Genomic DNA, 24,693 nt, shown 5'->3' with positions numbered 1-24,693 from the left:
GTTCTCTGTTCCATCCTTTTTCTCTTACTCTTTTCCCTTATTTAACGACTTTGTTTAGTGTTTTTTAAATTAATTAAATTTTATTTTATTTTAAGATTTTATTTATTTATTTGACAGAGAGAGACACAGTGAGAGAGGGAACACAAGCAGGGGGAGTGGGAGAGGGAGAAGCAGGCTTCCCGCGGAGCAGGGAGCCCGATGCGGGGCTCGATCCCAGGACCCCGGGATCATGACCTGAGCCAAAGGCAGACGCTTAACGACTGAGCCACCCAGGCGCCCCTTAAATTTTATTTTTTTAACTTGTGAATGGGATCTTATTTTTTTCCCCAGTGATTCATCAGTGTTATATAATACACAGTGCTCATTACATCACGTGCCCTCCTTAATGTCCATCACTCAGTTACCCCAGCCCCCAACCCCTTCCTCTCCAGCAGCCCTCAGTTTGTTTCCTATGATTAAGAGTCTCTTATGGTTAGTCTCCCTCTCTGATTTTATCTTGTTTTTTTTTTCCCTCCTTTCCCCTATGATCCTGTTTGTTTCTTAAATTCCACATGAGTGAGATCCTATGAGAATTGTCTTTCTCTGACTGACTTATTTCATTTAGCGTAATACCCTCTAGTTCCATCCATGTCATTGCAGATGGTAAGGTTTCTTTTTTTTTTGGATGGCTGAGTAGTATTCCATTTTATATATATACCATATCTTCTTTATCCATTCATCTGTCGATGGACATCTGGGCTCTTTCCATAGTTTGGCTATTGTGGACATTGCTGCTATAAACATTTGGGTGCAGATGTGCCTTTGGATCACTACATTTGTATCTTTGGGATAAATACCCAGTAGTGCAATTGCTGGGTCGTAGGGTAGCTGTATAGAAACTGAACGAATGAGTGAACAAAGAGTTCTATGAACCTACTACACCCAGTCTCTCTCTATTTTCAACTTTTTGAGGAACCTCCATACCGTTTTCCATAGTGGCTGTACCAGCTTGCTTTCCCACCAACCTTGTAAGAGGGTTCCCCTTTCTCTGCATCCTCACCAATGTCTGTCATTTCATGACTTGCTAATTTTAGCCATTCTGACTGGTGTGAGGTGGTGTCTCCTTGTGTTTTTTTTTTTTTTTAAAGATTTTATTTATTTATTTGAGAGAGAGAGAATGAGAGACAGAGAGCATGAGAGGGAAGAGGGTCAGAGGGAGAAGCAGACCCCCGCTGAGCAGGGAGCCCGACGTGGGACTCGATCCCGGGACTCCAGGATCATGACCTGAGCCGAAGGCAGTCGCTTAACCAACTGAGCCACCCAGGCGCCCTCCTTGTGGTTTTGATTTGGATTTCCCTGATGCCGAGTGATGTTGAGGATTTTTTCATGTGTCTGTTGGCCATTTGTATGTCTTCTTTGGAGAAGTGTCTGTTCATGTCTTTTCCACATTCTTTGACTGGATTATTTGTTTTTTGGGTGTTGAGTTTGAGAAATTGTTTATAGATCTTGGATACCAGCCCTTTATCTGTACTGTCATTTGCAAATATCTTCTCCCATTCTGTAGGTTGCCTTTTAGTTCTGTTGACTGTTTCCTTTGCTGTGCAGAAGCTTTTTATCTTGATGAAGTCCCAATAGTTCATTTTTGCCTCTGTTTCCCTTCCCTTTGGAGATCTGTCTAGCAAGAAGTTGCTACGGGCTAGGTCACAGAGGTTCCTGCCTTTTGTTCTCTGCTAGGATTTTGATGCATTCCTGTCTCACATTTAGGTCTTTCATCCATTTTGAGTCTATTTTTATGTATGGTGTAAGAAAATGTTCCAGTTTCATTCCAGTTGCATGTGGCTGTCCAATTTTCCCAACACCATATGTTGAAGAGACTGTCTTTTTTTCCATCGGATGTTCTTTCCTGCTTTGTTGACCCCACACAGAGTTGAGGGTCCATTTCTGGGCTCTCTATTCTGTTCCATTGATCTATGTGTCTGTTTTTGTGACAATACCATGCTGTCTTGATGATCACAGCTCTCTCATATAGCTTGAAGTCAGGCATCGTGATATCCCCAACTTTAGTTTTCTTTTTCAACATTCCTTTGGCTCTTCAGGGTCTTTTCTGGTTCCATAAAAATTTTAGGATTATTTGTTCCAGCTCTGTGAAAAAAGTTGATGGTATTTTGATAGGGATTGCATTGAATGTATAGATTGTTCTAGGTAGCATAGACTTTTTTTTTTTTTTAAGATTTTATTTATTTATGTGACAGAGAGAGACACAGCGAGAGAGGGAACACAAGCAGGGGACGTGGGAGAGGGAGAAGCAGGCTTCCCGCTGAGCTGGGAGCCCGATGTGGGGCTCGATCCCAGGACCCTGGGATCATGACCTGAGCCGAAGGCAGACGCTTAACGACTGAGCCACCCAGGCGCCCCTAGGTAGCATAGACATTTTAACAATATTTTTTCTTCCAGTCCATGAGCATGAACGTTTTTCCATTTCTTTTGTCTTCCTCAATATCTTTCATGAGTGTTCTATAGTTTTCTGAGTTCAGGTTTATTCTTAGGTATCTTATGGTTTTTGGTGCAATTGTAAATAGGGTAGACTCTTTAATTTCTCTTTCTTCTTTTTTTTTTTTTTTAAAGATTTTATTTATTTTTTAGAGAGCGAGCGAGAGAGAAACAGCATGAGAGGGGAGAGGGTCAGAGGGAGAAGCAGGCTCCCCGCCGAGCCGGGAGCCCGATGTGGGACTCGATCCCAGGACCCCAGGATAATGACCCGAGCTGAAGGCAGACACTCAACCATCTGAGCCACCCAGGCGCCCCTAATTTCTCTTTCTTCTGTCTCATTGTTAGGGTATAGAAATGCAGCTGATTGCTATGCGTTGATTTTATATCCTGCCACTTTGCTGAACTCCTGTATGAATTCTAGCAATTTTGGGGTGGAGTCTTTTGGGTTTTCCACAAAGAATATCATGTCATCTGTGAAGAGTTAGAGTTTGACTTCTTTGCCGATTTGGATGCCTTTTCTTTTTGTTGTCTGATTGGTGAGGCTAAGACTTCTAATACTATGTTGAACAACAGTGGTGAGAATGGAATCCCTGCCATGTTCTTACCTTAGAGGAAAAGCTCTCAATTTTTCCCCATTGAGAATGATAATCACTGTGGGCTTTTGATACATGGCTTTTATGATAGAGGTATGTTCCTCTATCCCTACACTCTGAAGAGTTTTAATCAAGAAAGGATGCTGTACTTAGTCAAATGCTGTTTCTGCATCTATTGAGAGGATCATATGGTTCTTGTCCTTTATTATTTTTTTTTTTTTAATTTTTTTTTTTAAGATTTTATTTATTTGAGAGAGAGAATGAGAGAGAGCATGAGAGGGAACAGGGTCAGAGGGAGAAGCAGACTCCCCGCCGAGCAGGGAGCCCGATGCGGGACTCGATCCAGGGACTCCAGGATCATGACCTGAGCCGAAGGCAGTCGCTTAACCAACTGAGCCACCCAGGCGCCCCGGTTCTTGTCCTTTCTTTTATTAATGTAGTGTATCACATTGATTGATTGCAAAGGCTGAACCACCCTTGCAGCCCAGGAATAAATTCCACTTTGTTGTGAATAATCCTTTTAATGTAATGTTGGATCCTATTGGCTAGGATTTTGGTGAGAATTTTGGCATCCATGTTAATCATGGATATTGGTTTGTAAGTCTCCTTTTGGTGAGGTCTTTGTCTGGTTTTGGGATCAAGGTATTGCTGGCTTTATAGAACGAGTTTGGAAGTTTTCCTTCCATTTCCGTTTTTTGAAACGGCTTCAGAAGAATAGGTATTAATTTTTTAAGTGTTTTGTAGAGTTCTCCTGGGAAGCCGTCTGGCCCTGGACTCTTGTTTGTTGGGAGATTTTTGATAACTGCTTCCATTTCCTTCCTGGTTATGGGTCTGTTCAGGTTTTCTACTTCTCGTTTCAGTTCTGGTAGTTTATATGTCTCTAGGAATGCATCCATTTCTTCCAGATTGCTGAATTTGTTGGCATATAGTTGCTCATAATACTTTTTTTTTTTTTTTTTTTTTAAGATTTTATTTATTTATCTATTTGAGAGACAGACAGACAGATAGTGACAGAGATGGCGAGAGAGAGCACAGGCCGGGAGGAGAGGGAGAAGCAGGCTCTTGCTGAGCAGGGAGGCCAACGTGGGGCTGGATCCCAGGACCCTGGGATCATGACCTGAGCCAAAGGCAGATGCTTAACCGACTGAGCCACCCAGGCGCCCCTCATAATACGTTCTTATACTTGTTTGTATTTCTTCAGTGTTGGTTGTGATCTCTCTTTCATTCGTGATTTTATTTGGGTCCTTTCTCTTTTCATTTTGATAAGTCTGGCCAGAGGTTTATCGATCTTACTAATTCTTTCAAGGAACTAGCTTCTAGTTTCCTTGATCTGTTCTACTTTTGTTTTCTGTTTCATTGATTGCTGTTCTAATCTTTATTCATTCTTTTCTCCTGGGTTTAGGCTTTATTTGCTGTTCTTTCTCAAGCTCCTTTAGGTGTAAGGTTTTGTGTATTTGAGACCTTTCTTGTTTCTTTAGAAAGGTTTGTATTGCTATATACTTCCCTCTTAAGACTGCCTTTGCTGTATCTCAAAGGTTTTGAACAGTTGTGTTTTCATTTTCATTAGTTTCCAAGAGGTTTTTAAAATTCTTCTTTAATTCCCTGGTTGACCCATTCATGCTTTAGTAGGATGCTCTTTAACCTCCATGTATTTGAGTTCTTTCCAAATTTCCTCTTGTGATTGAGTTCAAGTTTAAAAGCATTGTGGTCTGAAAATAAGCAGGGAATGATCCCAGTCTTTTGGTACTAGTTGAGACCTGATTTATGACCCTGTATGTGGTCTATTCTGGAGAATGTTCCATGTGGACTCCAGAAGAATGTGTATTCTGTTGCTTTAGGATGGAATGCTCTGAATATACCTGTGAATTCCATCTCATCCAGTGTGTCATTCAACCCTTGTTCATCTTCTGTTTAGATGATCTGTCCGTTGCAGTGAGTGGAGTGTTAAAGTCCCCTACTACTGTTGTATTATTATCAATGTGTTTCTTTAATTTTGTTATTAATTGCTTATATAATTGGCTGCTCCCATGTTAGGGGCATAAATATTTACAGTTGTTAGATCTTGTTGGATAGACCCTTTAATTATGATATAGTGTCGTTCTTCATCTCTTATTACAGTCTTTGGTTTAAAATCTATTTTGTCTTATATAAGGATTGTGACCCCAGCTTTCTTTCAGTGTCCATTAGCATGACAAATGGTTTTCCACCCCTTCACTTTCAATCTGGTGGTGTCTTTGGGTCTAAAATGAGTCTCTTGCAGATAGAATACTGATGGGTCTTGCTTTTTTATCCAGTCTGATACCCTGTGTCTTCTGATTGGGGCATTTGGCCCACTTACATTCAGAGTAACTATTGAAAGATAGGAATTTAGTGCCATTGTATTACCTGCAAAGTCACTGTTGCTGTATTTGGTCTCTGTTCCTTTCTGGTCTATGTTACTTTTGAGCTCTCTTTGCTTAAAGGATCCCCTTTAATGTTTCTTGCAGGGCTGGTTTAGTGATCACACATTCTTTAAGTTTGTCCTGGAAGCTTTTTATCTCTCCTTCTGTTTTTGAATGACAGCCTTGCTGGATAAAGTATTCTTGGCTGAATATTTTTCTCATTTAGCACCCTGAATATGTCATGCCAGTCCTTTCTGGCCTGCCAGGTCTCTGTGGATAAGTCTGCTGCCAATCTAATGTTCTACTCTTGTAGGTTACAGATCTCTTGTCCTGAGCTAGTTTCAGGGTTTTCTTTGTCTCTGAGATTTGCAAGTCTCACTATTATATGTCGAGGTGTTGACCTATTTGTTGATTTTGAAGGGGGCTCTCTGTGCCTCCTAGAATTGAATGCCGTTTCATTCCCCTGATAAGGGAACTTCTCTGCTATAATTTGCTCCAATATACTTTCTGCGCCTCTCTCTTTCCTATTCTTCTAGGATCCCCATTATTCTAATATTGTTTTGCTTAATGGTGTCACTCATCTCTTGAATTCTCCCCTCATGATCCAGTAGTTGTTTATCTCTCTTTTCTGCAGTTTCTTTATTCGTCATCATTTTGTCTTCTATATCACCAATTCTTTCTTCTGCTTCATTTATCCTAGCAGTTACAGCCTCCATTTTTTATTGCATCCCGTTAGCATTTTTTATTTCGACTTGATAGGTTTAGTTCTTTTATTTCTCCAGAAAGGGATCCTCTAGTGTTTTCTATGTTTTTTTTTTTCAAGTCCAGCTTGTGTTTTTATAATCGTTATTCTAACTCTGGTTCCAACATCATACTTATATCAATACTGATTGGGTTCCTGGCAGTCAGTACTGCCTCTTGTTCTCTTTTTTGAGAATTTTTCCATCTTGTCATTCTGTCCAGCAAAGAGTAGATTAACGAGAGATCTAAATATGAAAATGGCAACAGGGACCCCAGAGAAATATACAGTAAACAAATCAGAAGAGACCTGAAACTGAAAAAAAATAAAAATTGTGTGTATATATATATACACACACACACATATATATATATACACACATGTGTGTATATATATATATAATCAGGTGAGGAGTGATACACTAGATTTTGTGTGTATTTTGGGCTATTAGAAGAAGCTGCATTCTAAAATTGTAAAGAAAGATATATATACAAAAATAAAACTAAGGGGGGCCTGGGTGGCTCAGTTGTTAAGCATCTGCCTTCAGCTCAGGTCATGATCCCACAGTCCTGGGATTAAGCACCGTGTCAGGCTCCCTGCTCCTTGGGGAGTCTGCTTCTCCCTCTCCCCCTGCTTGTGTTCCCTCTCTCGCTGTGTCTCTATTTTTATTTATTTGACAGAGAGAGACACAGCGAGAGAGGGAACACAAGCAGGGGGAGTAGGAGAGGGAGAAGCAGGCTTCCCACGGAGCACGGAGCCTGATGCGGGGTTCAATCCTAGGACCCTGGGATCACGACCTGAGCCAAAGGCAGACGCTCCAGGGCGTCCTTTGTGTGGGCTATGTGCATCTTTCTGTTGGAGCTGCATCACAGCTGCTGTGAGCACACTGGTTGGGGTGTCTAGTGCCCTCCAGGGCAGGAGTTGCTTTGGCAGGGTGCCGATCTGGGCTGAAATATCTTACTGGGTATTGCAGGGTGAGGGTGGGAACTACTTTGGGGAGTCCCTGGTTCTGGTTAAAACTGCACACTATGTGGAGTAGGGCTGGACCTGCTTCGGGGGAGCGGTGCTGGTGCTGACTGAGACGGTCTGCTTGGCACAGCGGGGAAGGAGCTGCTTTGGAGAAGTGGGTAGGTAGGATGGGGGTAGGTCTGCAGAACTCCTGGGTGGTGCTAGCAGGTTTGATGGAGAATGTCAAAAGTGGCCCTACTAGTTCCCAGAGAAAGTTCCTATGGATCCCTGCTGCTTGGCACATGCCCTAAAATTATTCAGTAAATGTCTTCCATGTGTGATGAGTAGCCCAGGTGCTTTTCAAACTGTTGTCTCTGTACTGTGGCTTGGAGTGAGTGAGTTGGTGCTTAGGCCCTTTAAGAGCAGGGTCTGAGTTTCCTGTAGACCTCCATCTCTCCTGGAGTTAAGCCTGGTGATTTTCAAAGCCAGATGTTATGGGACCCATCTACATGGTGCAGGTTCCTAGGGCAGGGCTGCCTGATATGTGGCTTGAACTCTTTGCTTCTCAGGGATTACCTTTGCACCTGTGCTGTATCTGCTGCCTGTGGGTCACCATGATAGGGGTGTGGTTCCTGACAAGACCACATCTGTGCCATTCCTACCCTTCTCTGTGTTGCTTTTTCTTTATATCTTTAGCTGTGGAAGAGCTGTTCTAGTCTTTAGGTTGTTTTCCAAGAGAGTTGCTCTGTATTCCTTGTAGCCAGGGTGTGTCTATGGGAGGAGGTAAACTCTGGGTCCTCCTACTTTGCCATCTTGATCTTCCTCCTCCTTGGGCAGTTTTCATGATGAATATTATTACTGTATCGCTACTCTTTGAAATGTTAACAACTGTCAGCTAGTCAACCATTCTTTTGTATGTTATGTACCATTGATACACATTACACAGTTTAGATAAACCTAAAATGTCACTGTAATCCCACTATTTAAGGATAAACCACTGATGATGTTTTAATATAAGTCCTAGGCAAGAGGTTGGCCAACTGTGGCCCAATAGCCTATGCTGGCCTGAGGTCTGTTTTTGTGTGTGAGTTAAGAGTGGTTTTTACATTTGAAAGGAGTTGGAAATAAATTTAAATGAACTATTTTGTGGCTCTTGGTTCACAAGCTCCTTGGGAACTTCCTGGCTGTAATCTGAAACCAGCCACGGTACTTGGAGGGCAGGGAGAGACTGAAGAAACAGGCAAGCCCTCCAGATTTGTAGGTAGTAGGTTTAATGAGCAAGGGAATTTACTAGGCTTGTCTTGAGAAGCTACAAGACAGTAGATTTCCACACCTGCCTGCCAAATCTTGAAAATTTCATATAGGGGCCTCAGCTGGGTTCAGTCATATATAATCCCTAGATGGTCTCAATATCACATCACTATCACAAGGCTTTGTCTTTAGGGCAACTTCTGGGAGGCGGGAAGGCAATTGAAATGCATATTCCTAGGACGGGATAGGATAAGGAGCCTCCTATTGCCAGAGTCCAGCTCACAGGACTTAAAATCCATCTTTTTAATGTCTGCTTAGTCTTCCAAGGTATGCATAAAGTACCCTTGTGATAAACAAGTCTCTTTTGTTAGACGTTTTGGTTTCTTTTCCAGTTTTTTAAACTATTATAATACTTTTTTTTTTAAGATTTTATTTATTTATTTGACAGAGAGAGACACACAGCGAGAGAGGGAACACAAGCAGAGGGAGTGGGAGAGGGAGAAGCAGGCTTCCCGCGGAGCAGGGAGCCCCATGCGGGGCTCGATCCCAGGACGCTGGGATCATGACCTGAGCCAAAGGCAGACGCTTAACGACTGAGCCACCCAGGTGCCCCTAAACTATTATAATACTTAAGAGGACAGCTTTTCTATTCAGATTTTTGTCAGTGTCAGATTTTTTTCTGTGGGGCAAATTTCTAGAGGTGAAATTGCTAGTTTGTACATAGTGCCAGGATGCCTGTCAGAAATACTGGGCCATGCCTGTACTAATACTGGGTTGTCCCCCCGCTTTTTCTTAAATATAGTTTCTTTTTTTTTTTTTTAAGATTTTATTTATTTATTAGAGCAAGAGAGAGCACAAGCAGGGGGAGTGGCAGGCAGAGGGGGAAGCAGGCTCCCCACTGAGCAAGGAGTCTGATGTGGGGCTCAATCCCAGGACCCTGGGATCATGACCTGAGCTAAAGGCAGACTCTTAACCAACTGAGCCACCCAGGTGCCCCTGACCCCCCCCCCTTTTTAAAAAAGATTTTATTTGACAGAGAAAGAGCAGAAGCAGGGGGAGTGGCAGGCTTCTTGCTGAGCAGAGAGCCCAACGTGGGGCTCGATCTCAGGACTCCGGGATCATGACCTGAGCTGAAGGCATATGCTTAACCGACTGAGCCACCCAGGTGCCCCATCTCCCCCCCTTTTTAAATTTATTTTTATTTATTTTAGAGAGAAAGCACGTGCGAGGGGAGGAGTAGATGGGGAGAAAGAGAGAATCTCAAGCGGATTTCTTTCCGAGCATGCAGCTTGGCATGGTGTTCAGTCTCAGGACCCTGAGATCACGACCTGAGCCTAAATTGAGAGGCACTTAACCAACTGAGCCACCCAGGTGCCCTGGGTTGTCCCCTTCTTTATCTTTGCCAAGTTGAGAGGGAAAAAGAGATGACAGTTTTATTAACATTTATTTGATTACTGGTGAGATCATTAAACATTTTTTCATGTTTATTGTCCATTTGTATTTCCACATAAAATGCCTGCTTATGTCTTATTCTGTTTTTCTCTTGGGCTTCTGATCTTTTACTTCTTGATTTGCAAGCACTTTATATTCATTAGGGATAGTAATCATTTGTTACATAAAAGTTGCAGATTGGTTTCTTAATTACTTAAATGCTGCAGAATGGATAATAAAATGAAATATTTGTGTCAGCTGGAAGAATACTCAGGGCTCTAGTTTCAGGGACCAGCATGTGTCACTTCTGAAACAATCCCTTAATTTATGATCCTGCAGTGCTAGCCAATCTGCAACTCATTATTAAAAATAAATTGTATAAACATTTGTTACCATTTACCAGATTAGTTTATACAACTGGTTTTAATTTTTCATTAATTTTTACAACTGGTGAGTTAGTGGTGGATTAAAATGTGAACTTAAATAGGAAAGTTAAATTAAGTCTCTATGACTAAAAAAATGCATCGTGATACATTCTTTAACATAGACATATATTAATATGTAAAACACGACAAGATTTTTTTTTAACCTGCAAGAAATTTGATTAGTGACTTTTTGAAATGGAATTCTTATATGCTAGTAAGTATTGATTTTATATATAATGTGTACTGGCAATGTAGTAGGTGCTTTCCTAGAGAAATGATTTTAGGTGGAACTGGAATCAACTTTTATTTTAGGCGAGATATCTCTTTATCCCAATCTTTTTGGGCTCCGGTAGGGAGTGCTACCTATGGTTAAGTTTTTAAAGTGAATTGGGAAAAATGTCCTGAAATAAAAAGCAATGGTTACATAGACATTATGGTTTGGGCCAAAGTTAAATTATTTTTTTAAAAGTTAGTTGACTTAAACTATTATCTATTTGGCCACTATTTCTATGTTTTTGTTTTTTTTTAAGATTTTATTTTTAAGTAATGACTATACCCACTATGGGGCTGGAACCTACAACCCCGAGATCAAGAGTCACATACTCTACTGACAGATCCAGCCAGGCACCCCTCTGTGCTTTGTTTTATTTTTTTAAAAACGGAATCACACACACATAAAAATGGAATCACATATATATATATATGTTAGGTTGCAACTTTTTTCATGTATCTTACTATGAAAACTTTTTTTTTTTTTAAGATTTCATTTCTGTATTTGAGAGAGAGCACAAGCAGGGAGGGGGCAGAGAACATTCCCCACTGGGCAGGGCGCCCGCCGCGGGGCTCCATCCCAGGACCCTAGGATCATGACCTGGACCAAAGGCTCAGCCAACTGAGCCACCCAGGTGCCCCAAAACTTTTTGTGTATAACTTTTTGTTTTTATAGCCATAAACTTAGAATGGATATATTGAATTTGTTTTAACTATTTTTCTATTGGTGGACATTTAGTTTGCTTCTGAATTTTCTCTTTTTACACTAATGCTCAGTAAATACCTTTCAGCTTTTAAAAAATCTTTATTTTATCCCAGGACCTGAGCCGAAGACACCTAGACTGAGCCACCAAAAAAAAAAAATCTTTATTTTACAAAGGTGTAATTTACTACGTTTTGCCACTAAGGAAATTTTTTTATACACATAATATGTAGGGGACGGTAATTATTACACAACTTACCAAAATTACCTTTATAGTGAATTTTCATCACTTTGGTGGGCCCAAGGACAGCACTTTTAGTGATAAATATTACTGAGTTCCAAGTAGTGTGTGTGTGTGTGTGTGTTTCTACTGATGTTCAGGATCACTTAAGATATTTGAACAGTCTTTTCAAAAGATTGTTTTAAAATTGATACCACAGTACTTAGTTCATTTGCATGGGAATGCTTAAAATAAAAATACTTCAAGAAGAATATATTTAATATGTCATTCATTGTAGGGTTACATTTCAGAGATCCTCACATGAAAATGGTATACTCTTAGTTCAAATGGAAATACAAGACTACCTCTGACCTCTTATCACTCCGAGAGAGAAGGTGACCTCTAAAAATGTTACAGAAAATGTCCATCAGAAATGTAATTTCATATGTAAAACCCATTTACTTGAAAGAATTTTCATCATGTTTTAATTAGTTTGTGTTATTAGACTTTTTAATATAAGGATTTTTTTGGTGGTTAAGAGATACAGTATAGGTCATGAGATTTATTAATTTGTGGACTGAAAAAAGTGAGACTTATTATATGTTAGATTTTGTGCTAGGTGCTGGGAATATAGCCCTGTACTTAATTTTGCATGAACATTATAGAATATTAATTCTAAATAATTGCCAATAAACTGTACCAATGGGTCAAATACTATATATCATTGTCTTATAATGTGGTAAAGTGGTCTGACTTAAAGTCTCAACCAGACTGAAGTATACCAGTGGTCACTAGATTTGAATTTTAAGGTTTTTTTTGTTTTTTGTTTTAAAGTTTTCTTTTTTTTTTTTTTAAGATTTCATTTATTTATTTGAGAGAGAGACACACAGAGAGGGAACACAAGCAGGGGGAGTGGGAGAGGGAGAAGCAGGCTTCCCGCTGAGCAGGGAGCCCGATGTGGGGCTCGATTCCAGGACCCCGGGATCATGACCTGAGCCGAAGGCAGATGCTTAATGACTGAGCCACCCAGGCGCCCCGAATTTTAAGTTTTAATTTTCAGAAAGTGGGGCAGGGTGTTGACATAGGATTGACAACTTTTCATTGTTACAAGTAAAGACATTTTTAAAACCTCACGTAACATCCATCTACTGTCCCCATATCCTAAAAGAAAAGTACTTTTACATCAAAATGTAAGACGGATATATTCTCAAAATAAAGGACAGTGACTTTATTTATTTATTTATTTTTTAAAGATTTTATTTATTTTTATTTGAGAGAGAGAGAATGAGAGAGAGGGAATACATGAGAGGGGGGAGGGTCAGAGGGAGAAGCAGACTCCCTGCCGAGCAGGGAGCCCGATGCGGGACTCGATCCAGGGACTCCAGGATCATGACCTGAGCCGAAGGCAGTCGCTTAACCAACTGAGCCACCCAGGCGCCCAGGACAGTGACTTTAAATTGAATAGGTTTTTGTTTTTTATTTCATGGCCCTTATTTTTCTTTTGCATTGTTGTTTGGCACTAGAATGTAGATTGTCATTTGGGATACATTGGTAGGTTTATCTAATCTTTTAGTATTCTGAGAACAGGAAACCTTACTCTGATAAATCAGTCAAGTGAATAAGAATATTCTATTAATCCTTTTAGACGCCCTCCACTCCCACTATAAAATGGTCATTCTCTTCTCTCCTATTGTAAAGATAATTAAATGGCCATTTCCTTGAATAGTTCCCAAAGACCTTATAAAAATAGCTCCAGGGTACTGTTGTGGCTTTTAAAGTTTTTGGCATTTTATTTTATATTTTTATTTTTTATTTTTTTAAAGATTTTATTTACTTGACAGAGAGAAAGAAAGAACACAAGCAAGGTGGAGCAGCAGAGGGAGAGAGAGAAGCAGGCTCCCTGCTGAGCAGAGAGCCCGATGTGGGGCTTGATGTGGGGCTCGATCTCAGTACCCTGGGATCATGACCTGACCCAAAGGCAGGCACTTAACTGCCTGAGCCACCCAGGTGCCCCAGTTTTTGGCATTTTAAATTTAATGACAACTTTGTTATTACTGCTAACAGGGTTACTGTGAAACTATTTACTGCTCATAAGCTATTTTTATTAGAACTATCCCAAAAACATATGCTGCATTTGTTGAAAGCAATGTTATTTTGTGTCATCTTTGATTTGATTACTGTAAATGTTAATTGGTTTAACTCTATACACTATTGTATATTTTCATAGTATTTGTGGAGGGAAGAGAAAGTTTGTTTTCAGGGTTTTATCTGTTTTCATTTAGTCTTTATTTTCTCTTCGGCCCTGTCAACTACCTGTTTCCCCTCCCCCAAATAATTTGCTATTTCTTATAGTCTGCGTCAAAGTAGAGTAGACCACAAACTTACACCATCATCATAAAATTCTTTTTTTTCTTTTTTAAAAAGATTTTTATTTATTTGACAGAAAGAAAGACAGCCAGAGAGGGAACAAAAGCAGGGGGAGTGGGCAGAGGGAGGAGCACGCTTCCCGCTGAGCAGGGAGCCCAATGCTCGGGGCTCGATCCCAGGACGCTGGGATCATGACCTGAGCCGAAGGCAGACACTTAACGACTGAGCCACCCAGGCGCCCCCACCATCATAAAATTCTTGAAGTTAAATTATATATGTATTCGTACAGAACCTAGAAAACAAAATGCAATCTGATTCTTAGCCATCTTTTTTTAAGCCTTTTTTATTTTGAAGTATGACGCATAAAAAATGTAACAAACATGGATGTATAACTCAGTAAGTTATCACAAACCAAACATCCATGTAATCACCACCCACATTAAGAAATAGAAAGTTGTTCGCACTCTAGGAAGCTCCTTTATGCTCTCTTCCAAGTATTATTCGCTCCCATCCATAGGTAACCACCATTGTAACTTCTTGCACTATAGCTTTGTTTTGCCTTTTATTCTTTTCTTTTTTTTTTAATGATTTTATTTTTAAGTAATCTCTATACCCAACATGGGGCTTGAACTTACAACCCCAAGATCAAGAGTCACATCCTTTGACTGACTGAGCCAGCCAGGTGCCCCCCTTCTATTATTTTCTTAATGCCTCTGTGATCTGTAGTGTTGTCCCCTATTTCATTCCTAATACTGGTTATAAGTGTCTTCTCTTTTTCCTCAGTAAATCTCATTAGAGGTCAGTCCTTTTTGTTTCTTTTCAAGGAAACATCTCTTGGCCTGGCTATACTTCTCTGCGTTGAGAGTTCTCTGATGCTTTCAAATAGATGATTTTCATATTTTGTCGTTTGACCTCATGGGAGGATAGTTTGTTTGAAATTATGTAGTTCATTTATAAATAAATTCTTCTCAGATATCTGTTTACAATTGAGATAGTGTCGAAAAGGCACTGGCTTAGGGCTTAGATGCCCTTCATTTAATATTCTAATATTAATTTAGCAACTGTTATATTCCAAATACTGTGCTAAGGGCTGGGGTCACTGTGATGAATAAGAGTTTTGCTCTTAAGATTTAGTGCTGTGGAGAAGATAAGCAGTATAGGTACATTGTTGTAATGTGCAGTTTAGGAGAATATATACAGGAGGGCCCTAATCCTGGATGATCAGGAAAAACCTCTTGGAGGAGGTAATAGCTAAGCTGAAATAAAGGATGCATAGGAGCTAGCTTGATATAGAGGTGCTGTAGAGAGGTAGAATACTGTATAAAAGAAAAGTCCAGAGAACCTGTTTAATTTCTAGAATTGTCTGTATGACTGGATTAAAGAGTAGGGTGTGAAAGATACAGAGGTTAGGAAAGTACAGAGACCAGATCATAAAGGACTTATTTTGGTACTGAGAATGGATAGAAAGGGGAGAGCAAAATTTGTGGGGGGTGATTATGATAGTACAGGCTTAGAATAGCTGTAATGGATTGGAATAGAATAGCAGTGGAAATGGAATCTGATATATTTTGGAGGAAACATAGGCTCAATTGTAGAGAATGAAAGAGAAAGAAGGAATAACTGACAATATGGGTGCCATTTTCTGAGGTAGGGAACACATGAGCAGCAGATTTAAGAGGAAAATTAGGGACTTGGGTTCTGGATTTCTTTGGCTTGAGAGCAGATGGGAGAAACCAGAAGTTGGCATGTGACTGAAGTTGACATGGGACAAGAAAGAGAATTTATGTATGCAGAGTGGAGCTGATATAATGACACCTGTGAGTTGAGGGGGTATAATCCTGAGCACTTGGTTGGAAGGAGGGACAGGAGAGAATGGGGGACAGAATAGGTGTGTAGGTAAGTGTATGGCATGTGGAGTGGCAGGATCTTGAGGGAGTTCCTGTCAGATGACTTCTCTGTTATTTGAAGTAGTATGCTTGGTCATCTGCTGCAAAATGATGGAGGAAGGGTTGGAGAGATTTGGGTAGCATGGAGAATGCTTGAAAAAGCTTCTTGGAGAATGGAAGAGGGGCAAGAGTAAGAAAATATTTTCCTAGGATGCGAGATAGCAGTGAGGGCCCATTTGAGATCAGAGGTAGAATATTTGTAGCAGCATCAAAATGTGAGGCTTAATTTTTCTACAGCCCAATTCTAGAAAATGTAGCCTGCTGGATTAATCAAGTTCTGGCTTGTAGAAGAAATAGAACTGTAGAACAAGGGGTTGAAAGTACTGACAAGAGAGTGGTTCCAGTGATTTTTGGCTGCATGGGGTAGAAGAAAGTGAAGGTAAGAAGGGATTGATTAGGTTGATGAAAATTGCAGGCGAGAAGAGACCTAAGGGCTCAATACAGACAAAGTAGGGCAGAGGAGTATGTGAGGGAAAGCTAGAAGGTGAGGTATTTGGGTTTTTTTTTTTTTTTAACGTCTAGAATTTGTTTTTAAATGAAAAGCAAACTATACGAAGAAAAGTTCACTTCTACCCTCTCTTGCCAGTTTTAAGAGTTTGATGTGTATCTTTCTGTAAATAAAAAACTTGAGGATTTTTGTTTTTTACAGAAATGAAATCATAATTAACATATTCTTCCTGTATCATGTATATGCTGTCAAGTCATTACATAGACTATAACTTTTTAAAAAATTTGAGAATAGTTGACACACAATGTTACATTAATTTCAGGTATACAACAAAATGATTCAACAACTTTATACATTGTGCTGTGCTCACCACAGGTGTAATTACCATCTGGTCTGTCACTTAATAGAAGCATAATTTTTTCTTTTTCTTTTTCTTTTTTTTAAGATTTTATTTATTTGACAGAGAGAGACAGCAAGAGAGGGAACACAAGCAGGGGAGTGGGAGAGGGAGAAGCAGGCTTCCCACTAAGCAGAGAGCCCGACATGGGGCTCGATCCCAGGACCCTGGGATCATGACTTGAGCTGAAGGCAGATGCTTAACGACTGAGCCACCCAGGCACCTCGATGCATAATATTTCCTAATAGTAATTAACAGTTTTATTGACAGACATTTAAAGTTGATCCCAATTTTGTGAGTAGAAAAAGTAGACAATATCTTTATACATGTATTTTTATGTATAATCTTTTATTTCTGTGAGAGAAATTCCTCAAAGTTGCATAACTTGGTCAAAGGCTATGTGTGTTTTTAAAGCTTTTATTTGAAGCATAACTTACAGTAAGAAAAATATGTAAAGGTACATCTTGATAAGTTTCTATTGGAAGGTGAAGGGAAGGACTGTAAAGTATCCTCCAAACTGAGAAGGCACTTAGGACTGAAAAACACAGAAGGCAACTCCATACAGTTTACACAGGGTTTTATTCAGGGTAACTTACTGACAGGATTGGTTGGACGACAATCTGGACATCTGTGCAGCTATTCTCTGAAAAGTCCAGATCTTAGTCTAGATGTTATAGAATGAGCGTACACGCAGGAGGGTATTATAGTGAGATCAGAAGGCTTACAGGCACTTAATTGACAGCTAACCTTGCGGTGCCATCAGTGCTTCAGGAGAAGGAAATACTTATCTCTAACAGACTCATGGGGGGCCAAAGCAAGCCTCCTTGGCGGGTATTTCTAAGGTATGTATATTAATCTCCAAGGGGCCAGGAACACGTAACCGCAAGACAGGTTATTGAGCAAGTGGACATGAACAAGATGGAGGGCTAAAAATTGAGTCAAAATTGTCAACTCTTCTGCAGTTTCATAGAATAAACACACCTAAGTGTCTCTCTATGTTAGAGATAGAGTATTGCCAGCATCCTCAGAAATCCTTCTCAGGCCTCCTACCAGTCAGTACCCCTATCTCCAACAGTAAAACAAAACAAAACTTGGAAAAAAAAAATCCCTAATCTATGGTTAGCTTACTTTTAATTTTACCCATTTTGGATCTTTATATGAATGGACTTACACAGTACTCTGTTGGATGCATCATTTCTGTGAATCATCTAACACTGGTAAATATGAAATATTTATGATTTACTAGTGCTAATGGGGCCAAAACACGGAATTCAATTTAGGGAAGGACGTGGAATAGAGAAGACGACTTTGTTAAGAGTCATAGCTACATGATAGAGAATGACTTAAGTGTCCTTGAGTCAACCCTTATAAGCAGCAGAGGATGGTAGGTAAAGCTATGCTTCCAAAGGAAAGGGTTTTTTGTGGTTTTTTTTATTCATTTGAGACAGAGAGAGAGAGAGAGAGAGTAGGAGCAGTGGGGAGAGGCAGAGAGAGAGGGAGAAGCAGACTCCCCGCTGAGCAGGGAGCCCAATGCGGGGCTCGATCCCAGGACCCAGAGATCATGACCTGAGCCGAAGGCAGACGCTTAACGACTGAGCCACCCAGGCGCCCCAGGCAAGGGTTTTTTTTTTTTTTTTTTTTAAATGAGGGATTAATTTGTGTACAGCAAAATTCACTCTGTTTGGCAAACATTTCTTCGATGATAATAGTCATGACACCACCACCACAACAGTTCCCAAAACTTCCCTTGTGCTCCTTTGTTAATTAACTTTTCCTTCCACCTTAGCCCCTGGTGACCACTGATCTGTTTGTTTTTTTTTTTTTTTTTTTTTGTCCCTTTAGTTTTGCCTTTGAGAAAGAGTTTTTAAAAGAGGTTAGAGAGGGGCGCCTGGGTGGCTCAGTTGGTTAAGCGACTGCCTTCGGCTCAGGTCATGATCCTGGAGTCCCAGGATCGAGTCCCACATCGGGCTCCCTGCTCAGCAGGGAGTCTGCTTCTCCCTCTGACCCTCCTCCCTCTCATGTGCTCTCTCTCTCAAATAAATAAAATCTTAGAAAAAGAGGTTAGAGAAGTGACTGATTGGAACAGCTTTGATAGAAAGTGTCAGAGAATAAGCAAGCAGGAACCCTTTGAGAAGGCTTTGAGGCAGCATTGTAAAGGGAGAGCCCAGTTTCAGTTCAGGAGGGGAGGGGACATTTAACCTTTAAGGAAGGTTTTAGAGAGCACAGTGGAGAAGCTTGAAGGAGAGGTTGGCAGTAGGAGGCTACCACCTGACTATGTGACCTCTTTTCTGTGTTTTTCTGTTTAACAAGGACCATTTCCTTTCTTGAAAGTTCCTTTTTTTTTTCTTTGATGATCATTATTTTTCTGCTACCCTTTGGTCTTTTTCCCCAGGGGCTTTTTTTTTTTTTTTCCTGCTAGTTCCTCAAGTATTTCCTGAAGTTTCTATCCTGGCTTCTTAGTCATTCACTCTTAGATTTCATCTCCTTTATCTAAGCCTGTGCTCTCCAGTCTTTAGGTCAGATTGCAGAAAATAATTTTATATTTATATATTATACATTTTTTTAGAGAGAGTGTGAGTGTGAGCGTGAGCGTGAGCGGCGGGGGGGAGGGCAGAGGGAGAGAGAGAATCCCAAGCAGGTTCCACACCCAGCAAGAACCCCTATGCAGGACTCTATCTCACAACCCTTAGATCATGACCTGAGCCGAAATCAAGAGTCTGACGTCCAACCGACTGAGCCACTCAGGCGCCCTGCTGTCAAAAATAATTTTAAAATATTTTAAAAAAAGCTGTCCATTTAAAAAATAAGCAAAAGGCACTTTGGACAAGATACCCAAATGCCCCCCCCAAATATGTAAAGAACCCACTAGAATGGCTAAAATTTTTTTTTTTTTAATATTTATTTATTCATGAGAGAGAGAGAGGGAGGCAGAGGGAGAAGCAGGCTCCCAAGGAGCAGGGAGCCCGATGTGGGACTCGATCCCAGGACCCTGGGATCATGACCTGAGCCGAAGGCAGACGCTTAACCATCTGAGCCACCCAGGCGCCCCTAGAATGGCTAAAATTTAAAAGACTGATAACACCTAGTATTGACAGAGATTGTAGAACAACTGGATCTCTTTCATTGACTTGCTTACAAGAGTGTAATTGGTACAAAAGCTTCAGAAAGATGTTAGTTTCTATTAAAGATATAGCTATATATCTATCTGTACAGATCTTCCTGGGCTGATGATAGAGCTATGTCCCAATAAACTCATTGTAAATTGAAGATATTGTAAGTCTAAAATTCCCTTAATAAACTTAATTTACTGAACATCTTAGCCTAGCCTATCTTAAATGTGCTCAGAACACATTAGCCTACAGTTGGGCAAGATCATCTAACACAAAGCCTATTTTATAGTAAAGTGTTGAATCTACTATAACGTGTTGAATTCTGTTCTAGAAGTGAAAAACAGAATGGCTGTATGGGTACAGAATAGTTATAAGTATCAGTTGTTTACCCTCATGATCATGTGGCTGACCGGAAGCTGCAGTCACTGATGCTGCCGAGCATCACGTGCGAGTAGCTACCACATATCAAAAGCCTAGGAAAAGATCAAAATTCAAAATTTGAAGTATGGTTTCTACTGAATGTGTATTTGCTTTCACACCATTGTAAAGTCAAAAAATCATAAGTTGAGCCATTTGTAAGTTGGGAACTGTCTATATCGTGTAATCTAGCAGTTTTACTCCTGGGCATATACTCAAGAGAAATGAGTTGTTATGTGTACATTACTATGCTATGTACAAGAATTATTTTAGCAATTTTATTTGTAATAGATAAAAGATGGAAACAACCTAAATGTTCATGAACAGTAAATTGGGTAAGTAAATTGTGGTATAGTAATACGGTGAATTACTACTACACAGCAACGATAAAGAACTATGATTTACAAACGGTGTGGATTAATTTCAGACATTGTTAAAGTGAAAGAAGTCAAACACAAAAGAGTATATACAGTGGGCAAAACTAATAAATGCTTGTAAAAGTTAGAATAATAGTTCGATAGGGAGACTTTGGGGTTTTGGTAATGTTTTATGTCTTGATTTGGGTGGTGGTTACCCAGGTCTATACATATATAAAATTCATCAAGCTGAACAGGTAAAATTGATATACATTTCTGGGTAAGTTACATCACAGTTTTAAAAAAAGTGATAGGTTTTCAAATCCTACATAAAACCATCCTTTTTTCCCCCAACTAGTTTTTTTGTCCATCATTTCCAGCTTTGACATTATTTTTGGACCTTTGCTATTTTTCTTCCCGTTAACTCTCAGAGTATACATTCTTACAAGCAATAACAGATGTTGGTAACACTATAGTGTATCTGTCTGTCTCACCGAAGTTCTAGTCATGACCATTTCACAGTTATCAATAAATTATATATTCCTGCCAGTGCTTGGAATTGTTACATACTTTGATCTGTCATTGGGACTTGGCTCTTTTCAGCTCATGTTTCACCCAGTGTCTGATGTATTTGTGGCACCCTTTATCTCCCCATCCCCCAGTTGTACGTGAAGTTCTTAAAGTGTAGACCATAGAGTGTTCCTGGTCCTTAATGGGATGAACTTGCATCAGAATGTGAATCAAATATATTACTAAGTATACTGTTTTTGTTTAGCAGTTTTGTTTGTTTTTAATCAAGACTGCCTTGATGAGGAAGCAGCACATTGGCAGTTTTGTTCAAACTCCTTGTTTCATTGGAGACCAACACTTCCAGTAAACTGGGTTATGCTGTATGATGAGTTAATAGTTTAATTCTATCAGATGTGTAGTATGTTGGTGGGGAAGGACGTTAGAGGCAGGGGTTATAGTGCCAATACTGTGGAAGAACTTTTGTCTTTTTTGATCTTCTAGCTTCTAAATTGCTGTACCATATTTCTGGGATTCCTTTATGATTTTTGGCGGGAGGCAGAATCTGCTTGTAACTATAGGCAGGTAGATTCGGCCAAGCAAATGCCACCAGTATGGACAGCAACTTAGGAGCCGGTGAAGCAGAGAAGTGGGAACTGGCAGATTCTTGGGTCAGGGGTGGCATAGCAGTTGCCGTGGTGTCTTCCCAGGACCAGTTCTGCCCCAGTCCTAAATGTCTTTCCTTAGCCTACACATCAGGTTCTTTTAAGATTGTTACCTAGATATCTTTTCATAAAAACATTCTCTACTTAAATTAGCCACAGTGGGTTTTTATTGCTTCCAACGAAAACCCTGGCTGGAAAAAAATAGTTAAAAAAATACTGTACTGTTAGTTTATTCAAAACTGATCACAGGCAAAATTGTTTTCTCTTAAGTACCCACAAAGTTTTAAAATGTTTTAGACTAGACTTTGTGAGACATGTTGCAGACAGTAAAGATTCTAAATAACAATTATTTCATTTGAGTATTTGCATTTTAAAATTTTAGTGTGCTTATTGGACCATGTGCTGCTATGTATGCCTGAAGTACTTGAAATGCAAATTTGGAGACACTTTGCCATCTAAATGCTTGGCTGGATTAAGCGCCTAATTAGGATGGTTTTTCAACAGGTTGGAGTAAGCATGCAATCGGTGAGTGCTCCAAATTAATTTTTTAAGTCCAGACATGTATGTTTTAAGAATTTTTTCTGAGAAAGTGAAATGAATCTATACATGACCAACATTTTAAATTCAATATGTTTATTTAAGTCACAGAAGTGAATCTTTACCTAACATCCTAAGTATGGGAGTAACATTTTGGGTTACATTGAAAATGTACCAGTATTCATGTGACTGTTAAAAGCAATGCATTTGTTAGTAGTGAGGAAAGAAATATATATAGAAATCATTGGATAAAATATGTTTGACTAACACTTGACAACTCTGAATGTTGTAGAACTTATTGAATGCTGTTATAACGTGGTTTATCACACAACTTTTTAAGGTAAAAGGTAAGTCATGTTTTCTGAAAATATAACAACTATGGATATAAAGAAAAAATTGGTATAATATTCTATGCCAAAGATGTTCTGATCTTGCCATTATTTGAAGTATTTTCTACTGATAACATAATTTTCTTAAAGATCCAGCGTAAAGTTATTAAGAGCAGTAGTTGTGCCAGGCATGTTTTGTGGAATATTTGTTTTTCATTTTCACATTCAATATTTTGCATTAGTAATGTGGAATTCAATTTTATTAAAGATACAGCAGGTTACATAATTAGAATATGGGTGTATATGTATATATACATGTATTTTTTTTGAATATGGGTATACTTTTTAATGTACTGTTTTACTCTTGTTTTTATTTTGTGTCTTTTCATGTCTTGTTAAGAGAAAGTCAAACTTTGAATCTCCCAACCCCCCAGAGTTACATCTATTTTCCTTGGAGATAAAAAGCAAAGAACCAAATAAAATTACCTTTTTTTAATAGCTGCATAATTTTGAGATTATTAGCTTGAGGATAAGCAATTGGAAAATGGTTTCTGAAGTTAATAGTATTTTCATCTTTTTCAATTACATTTTCCTATGTTTTGAACTTCACTTAGTGCGTCTTATACCACCTTTCTCATTTGTTATTTACCATCATTTGGCTACAGAGAGTAGGTTACCATTTTAGTGCTGACAGTAAAATAATTTCTGTTGCTTCCAGAAAAATGGGAAGCTTTTATTTATAATTCTCCAAATGTCAAGTTTTCCAATTTATGATTCTTACTTCTTTCCAATTTTAGTAAGAAATATAGTTTAAGAGAGGGATACCTGGCTGGCTCAGTCAGAAGAGCATGCAACTCTTGATCTCAGGGTCATGAGTTTGAGACCCAGGTTGGGCATAGAGATTACTTTAAAAAAACATAATAATTGAAAAAGGGGCGCATGGGTGGCTCAGTCATTAAGTGTCTGCCTTCGGCTCAGGTCATGATCCCAGGGTCTTGGGATTGAGCCCGGCATCGGGCTCCCTGGGTGGGAAGCCTGTTTCTCCCTCTCCCACTCCCCCTGCTTGTGTTCCCTTACTGTCTCTCTCTGTCAAATAAATAAATAAAATCTTTTAAAAAAAAGTATAATTTATTGAAAAGATTGTAGATCCTGGATTCAAACAACTCTGGGTCTGAAATTGGTCTTTGCCAGTTACTTTCTTCATCTACAAATTATAGATAAGAAGAACTACTGCAGAGTTAGCCTGTGGATTAAATGGCTGTGAAACACCTAGTACAGTGGCTTGTACGTAGTATAGCTACATTCAATAATGGTTAATTTTCTATGGTTTTGCTCTGTCATTCCTACCCCATCTCCACCCCAAGTCAGGCGAATGTGACTAATACTGATTGAGACTGAAGTGCAGAAGTTTGTTTTAGGAACAGATAACACACTTTATTTAGCTTGTTCATTTAAGTAAGTTTGTTCATTTTGAGTGGTAAAATGCATGCCTTTTATCAAAAAATGGACCAGGTAACGGAGCATTAACTTACTCCCTATATTGTAATCACAATTAAGTCCCTTCCTATTAGTAGCAACTGAAAAAGATTTTTTGTTTTTTTTTGTTTTTTTTTTTATGGAACATAATTATCAACTTTTTTTTTTTTTCCTTTTCAAAGATTTTATTTATTTGACAGCACAAGCAAGGGGAGAAGCAGGCAGAGGGAGAGGGAGAAGCAGGCTCCCCACTGAGCAGGGAGCCTGATACAGGGCTCTATCCCATATCCCAAGACCCTGAGATCATGATCTGAGCCGAAGGCAGACACTTACCCGCCTGAGTCACCCAGGCACCCTCATATAATCATCAACTTCAATCAGTTAACTGAAAATCTATATAGAAATAAGTTTTCTTTTAACATAAAGCAATTTGATACTTTGGAATTATTTAGTTTCTAAGATCTCTTAGTGTGCTGCCTAAGTGTAAAAAGGTATAGTCTACCAAGATTTTACTTTTTGGTCATCTGAAAATAAAACTTCTTCGCTCCCTTTCAGTAATAAATACATATTTTCCCATTTTTTGATAATGAACTTGATACTATGTTTGAAAGTATTCCAAGTAGAAACTGCCTTTGCATGTTTTATCTGCTTAAAAAGAAAAAGTGCAGCTTTAAGATTAGGGGTTTTTTTTGCCATTAGAGCAACTAT

The 24,693-nt window shown here is 39.3% G+C and overlaps 1 protein-coding gene across 2 annotated transcripts in view; it reads left to right on the top strand.

Moving 5' to 3' along the window:
* Positions 1-24,693, top strand: part of MTFR1 (mitochondrial fission regulator 1) — a 65,592-nt gene that overhangs the window by 6,748 nt on the left and 34,151 nt on the right. Inside the window, exon 2 of one of the 2 annotated variants that reach the window (XM_045896479.3) lies at positions 22,026-22,168. The exons of the other annotated variant lie outside the window; for it this stretch is intronic. Within the exon in view, the coding sequence (XP_045752435.1) occupies positions 22,103-22,168 (66 nt within the window). The 5' untranslated portion in view covers positions 22,026-22,102. The remainder of the gene's footprint in view (positions 1-22,025; positions 22,169-24,693) is intronic. 2 annotated transcript variants of the gene reach the window in all.

Source organism: Mirounga angustirostris, unplaced genomic scaffold, assembly GCF_029215605.1.
Source record: "Mirounga angustirostris isolate CCGP_5_RB_7025 unplaced genomic scaffold, mMirAng1.0.hap1 SCAF_4, whole genome shotgun sequence".
Lineage (NCBI taxonomy): Eukaryota > Metazoa > Chordata > Mammalia > Carnivora > Phocidae > Mirounga > Mirounga angustirostris.
The sequence above is the reverse complement of the archived record's forward strand: the minus strand, read 5'-3'. Positions and strand labels throughout refer to the sequence as shown.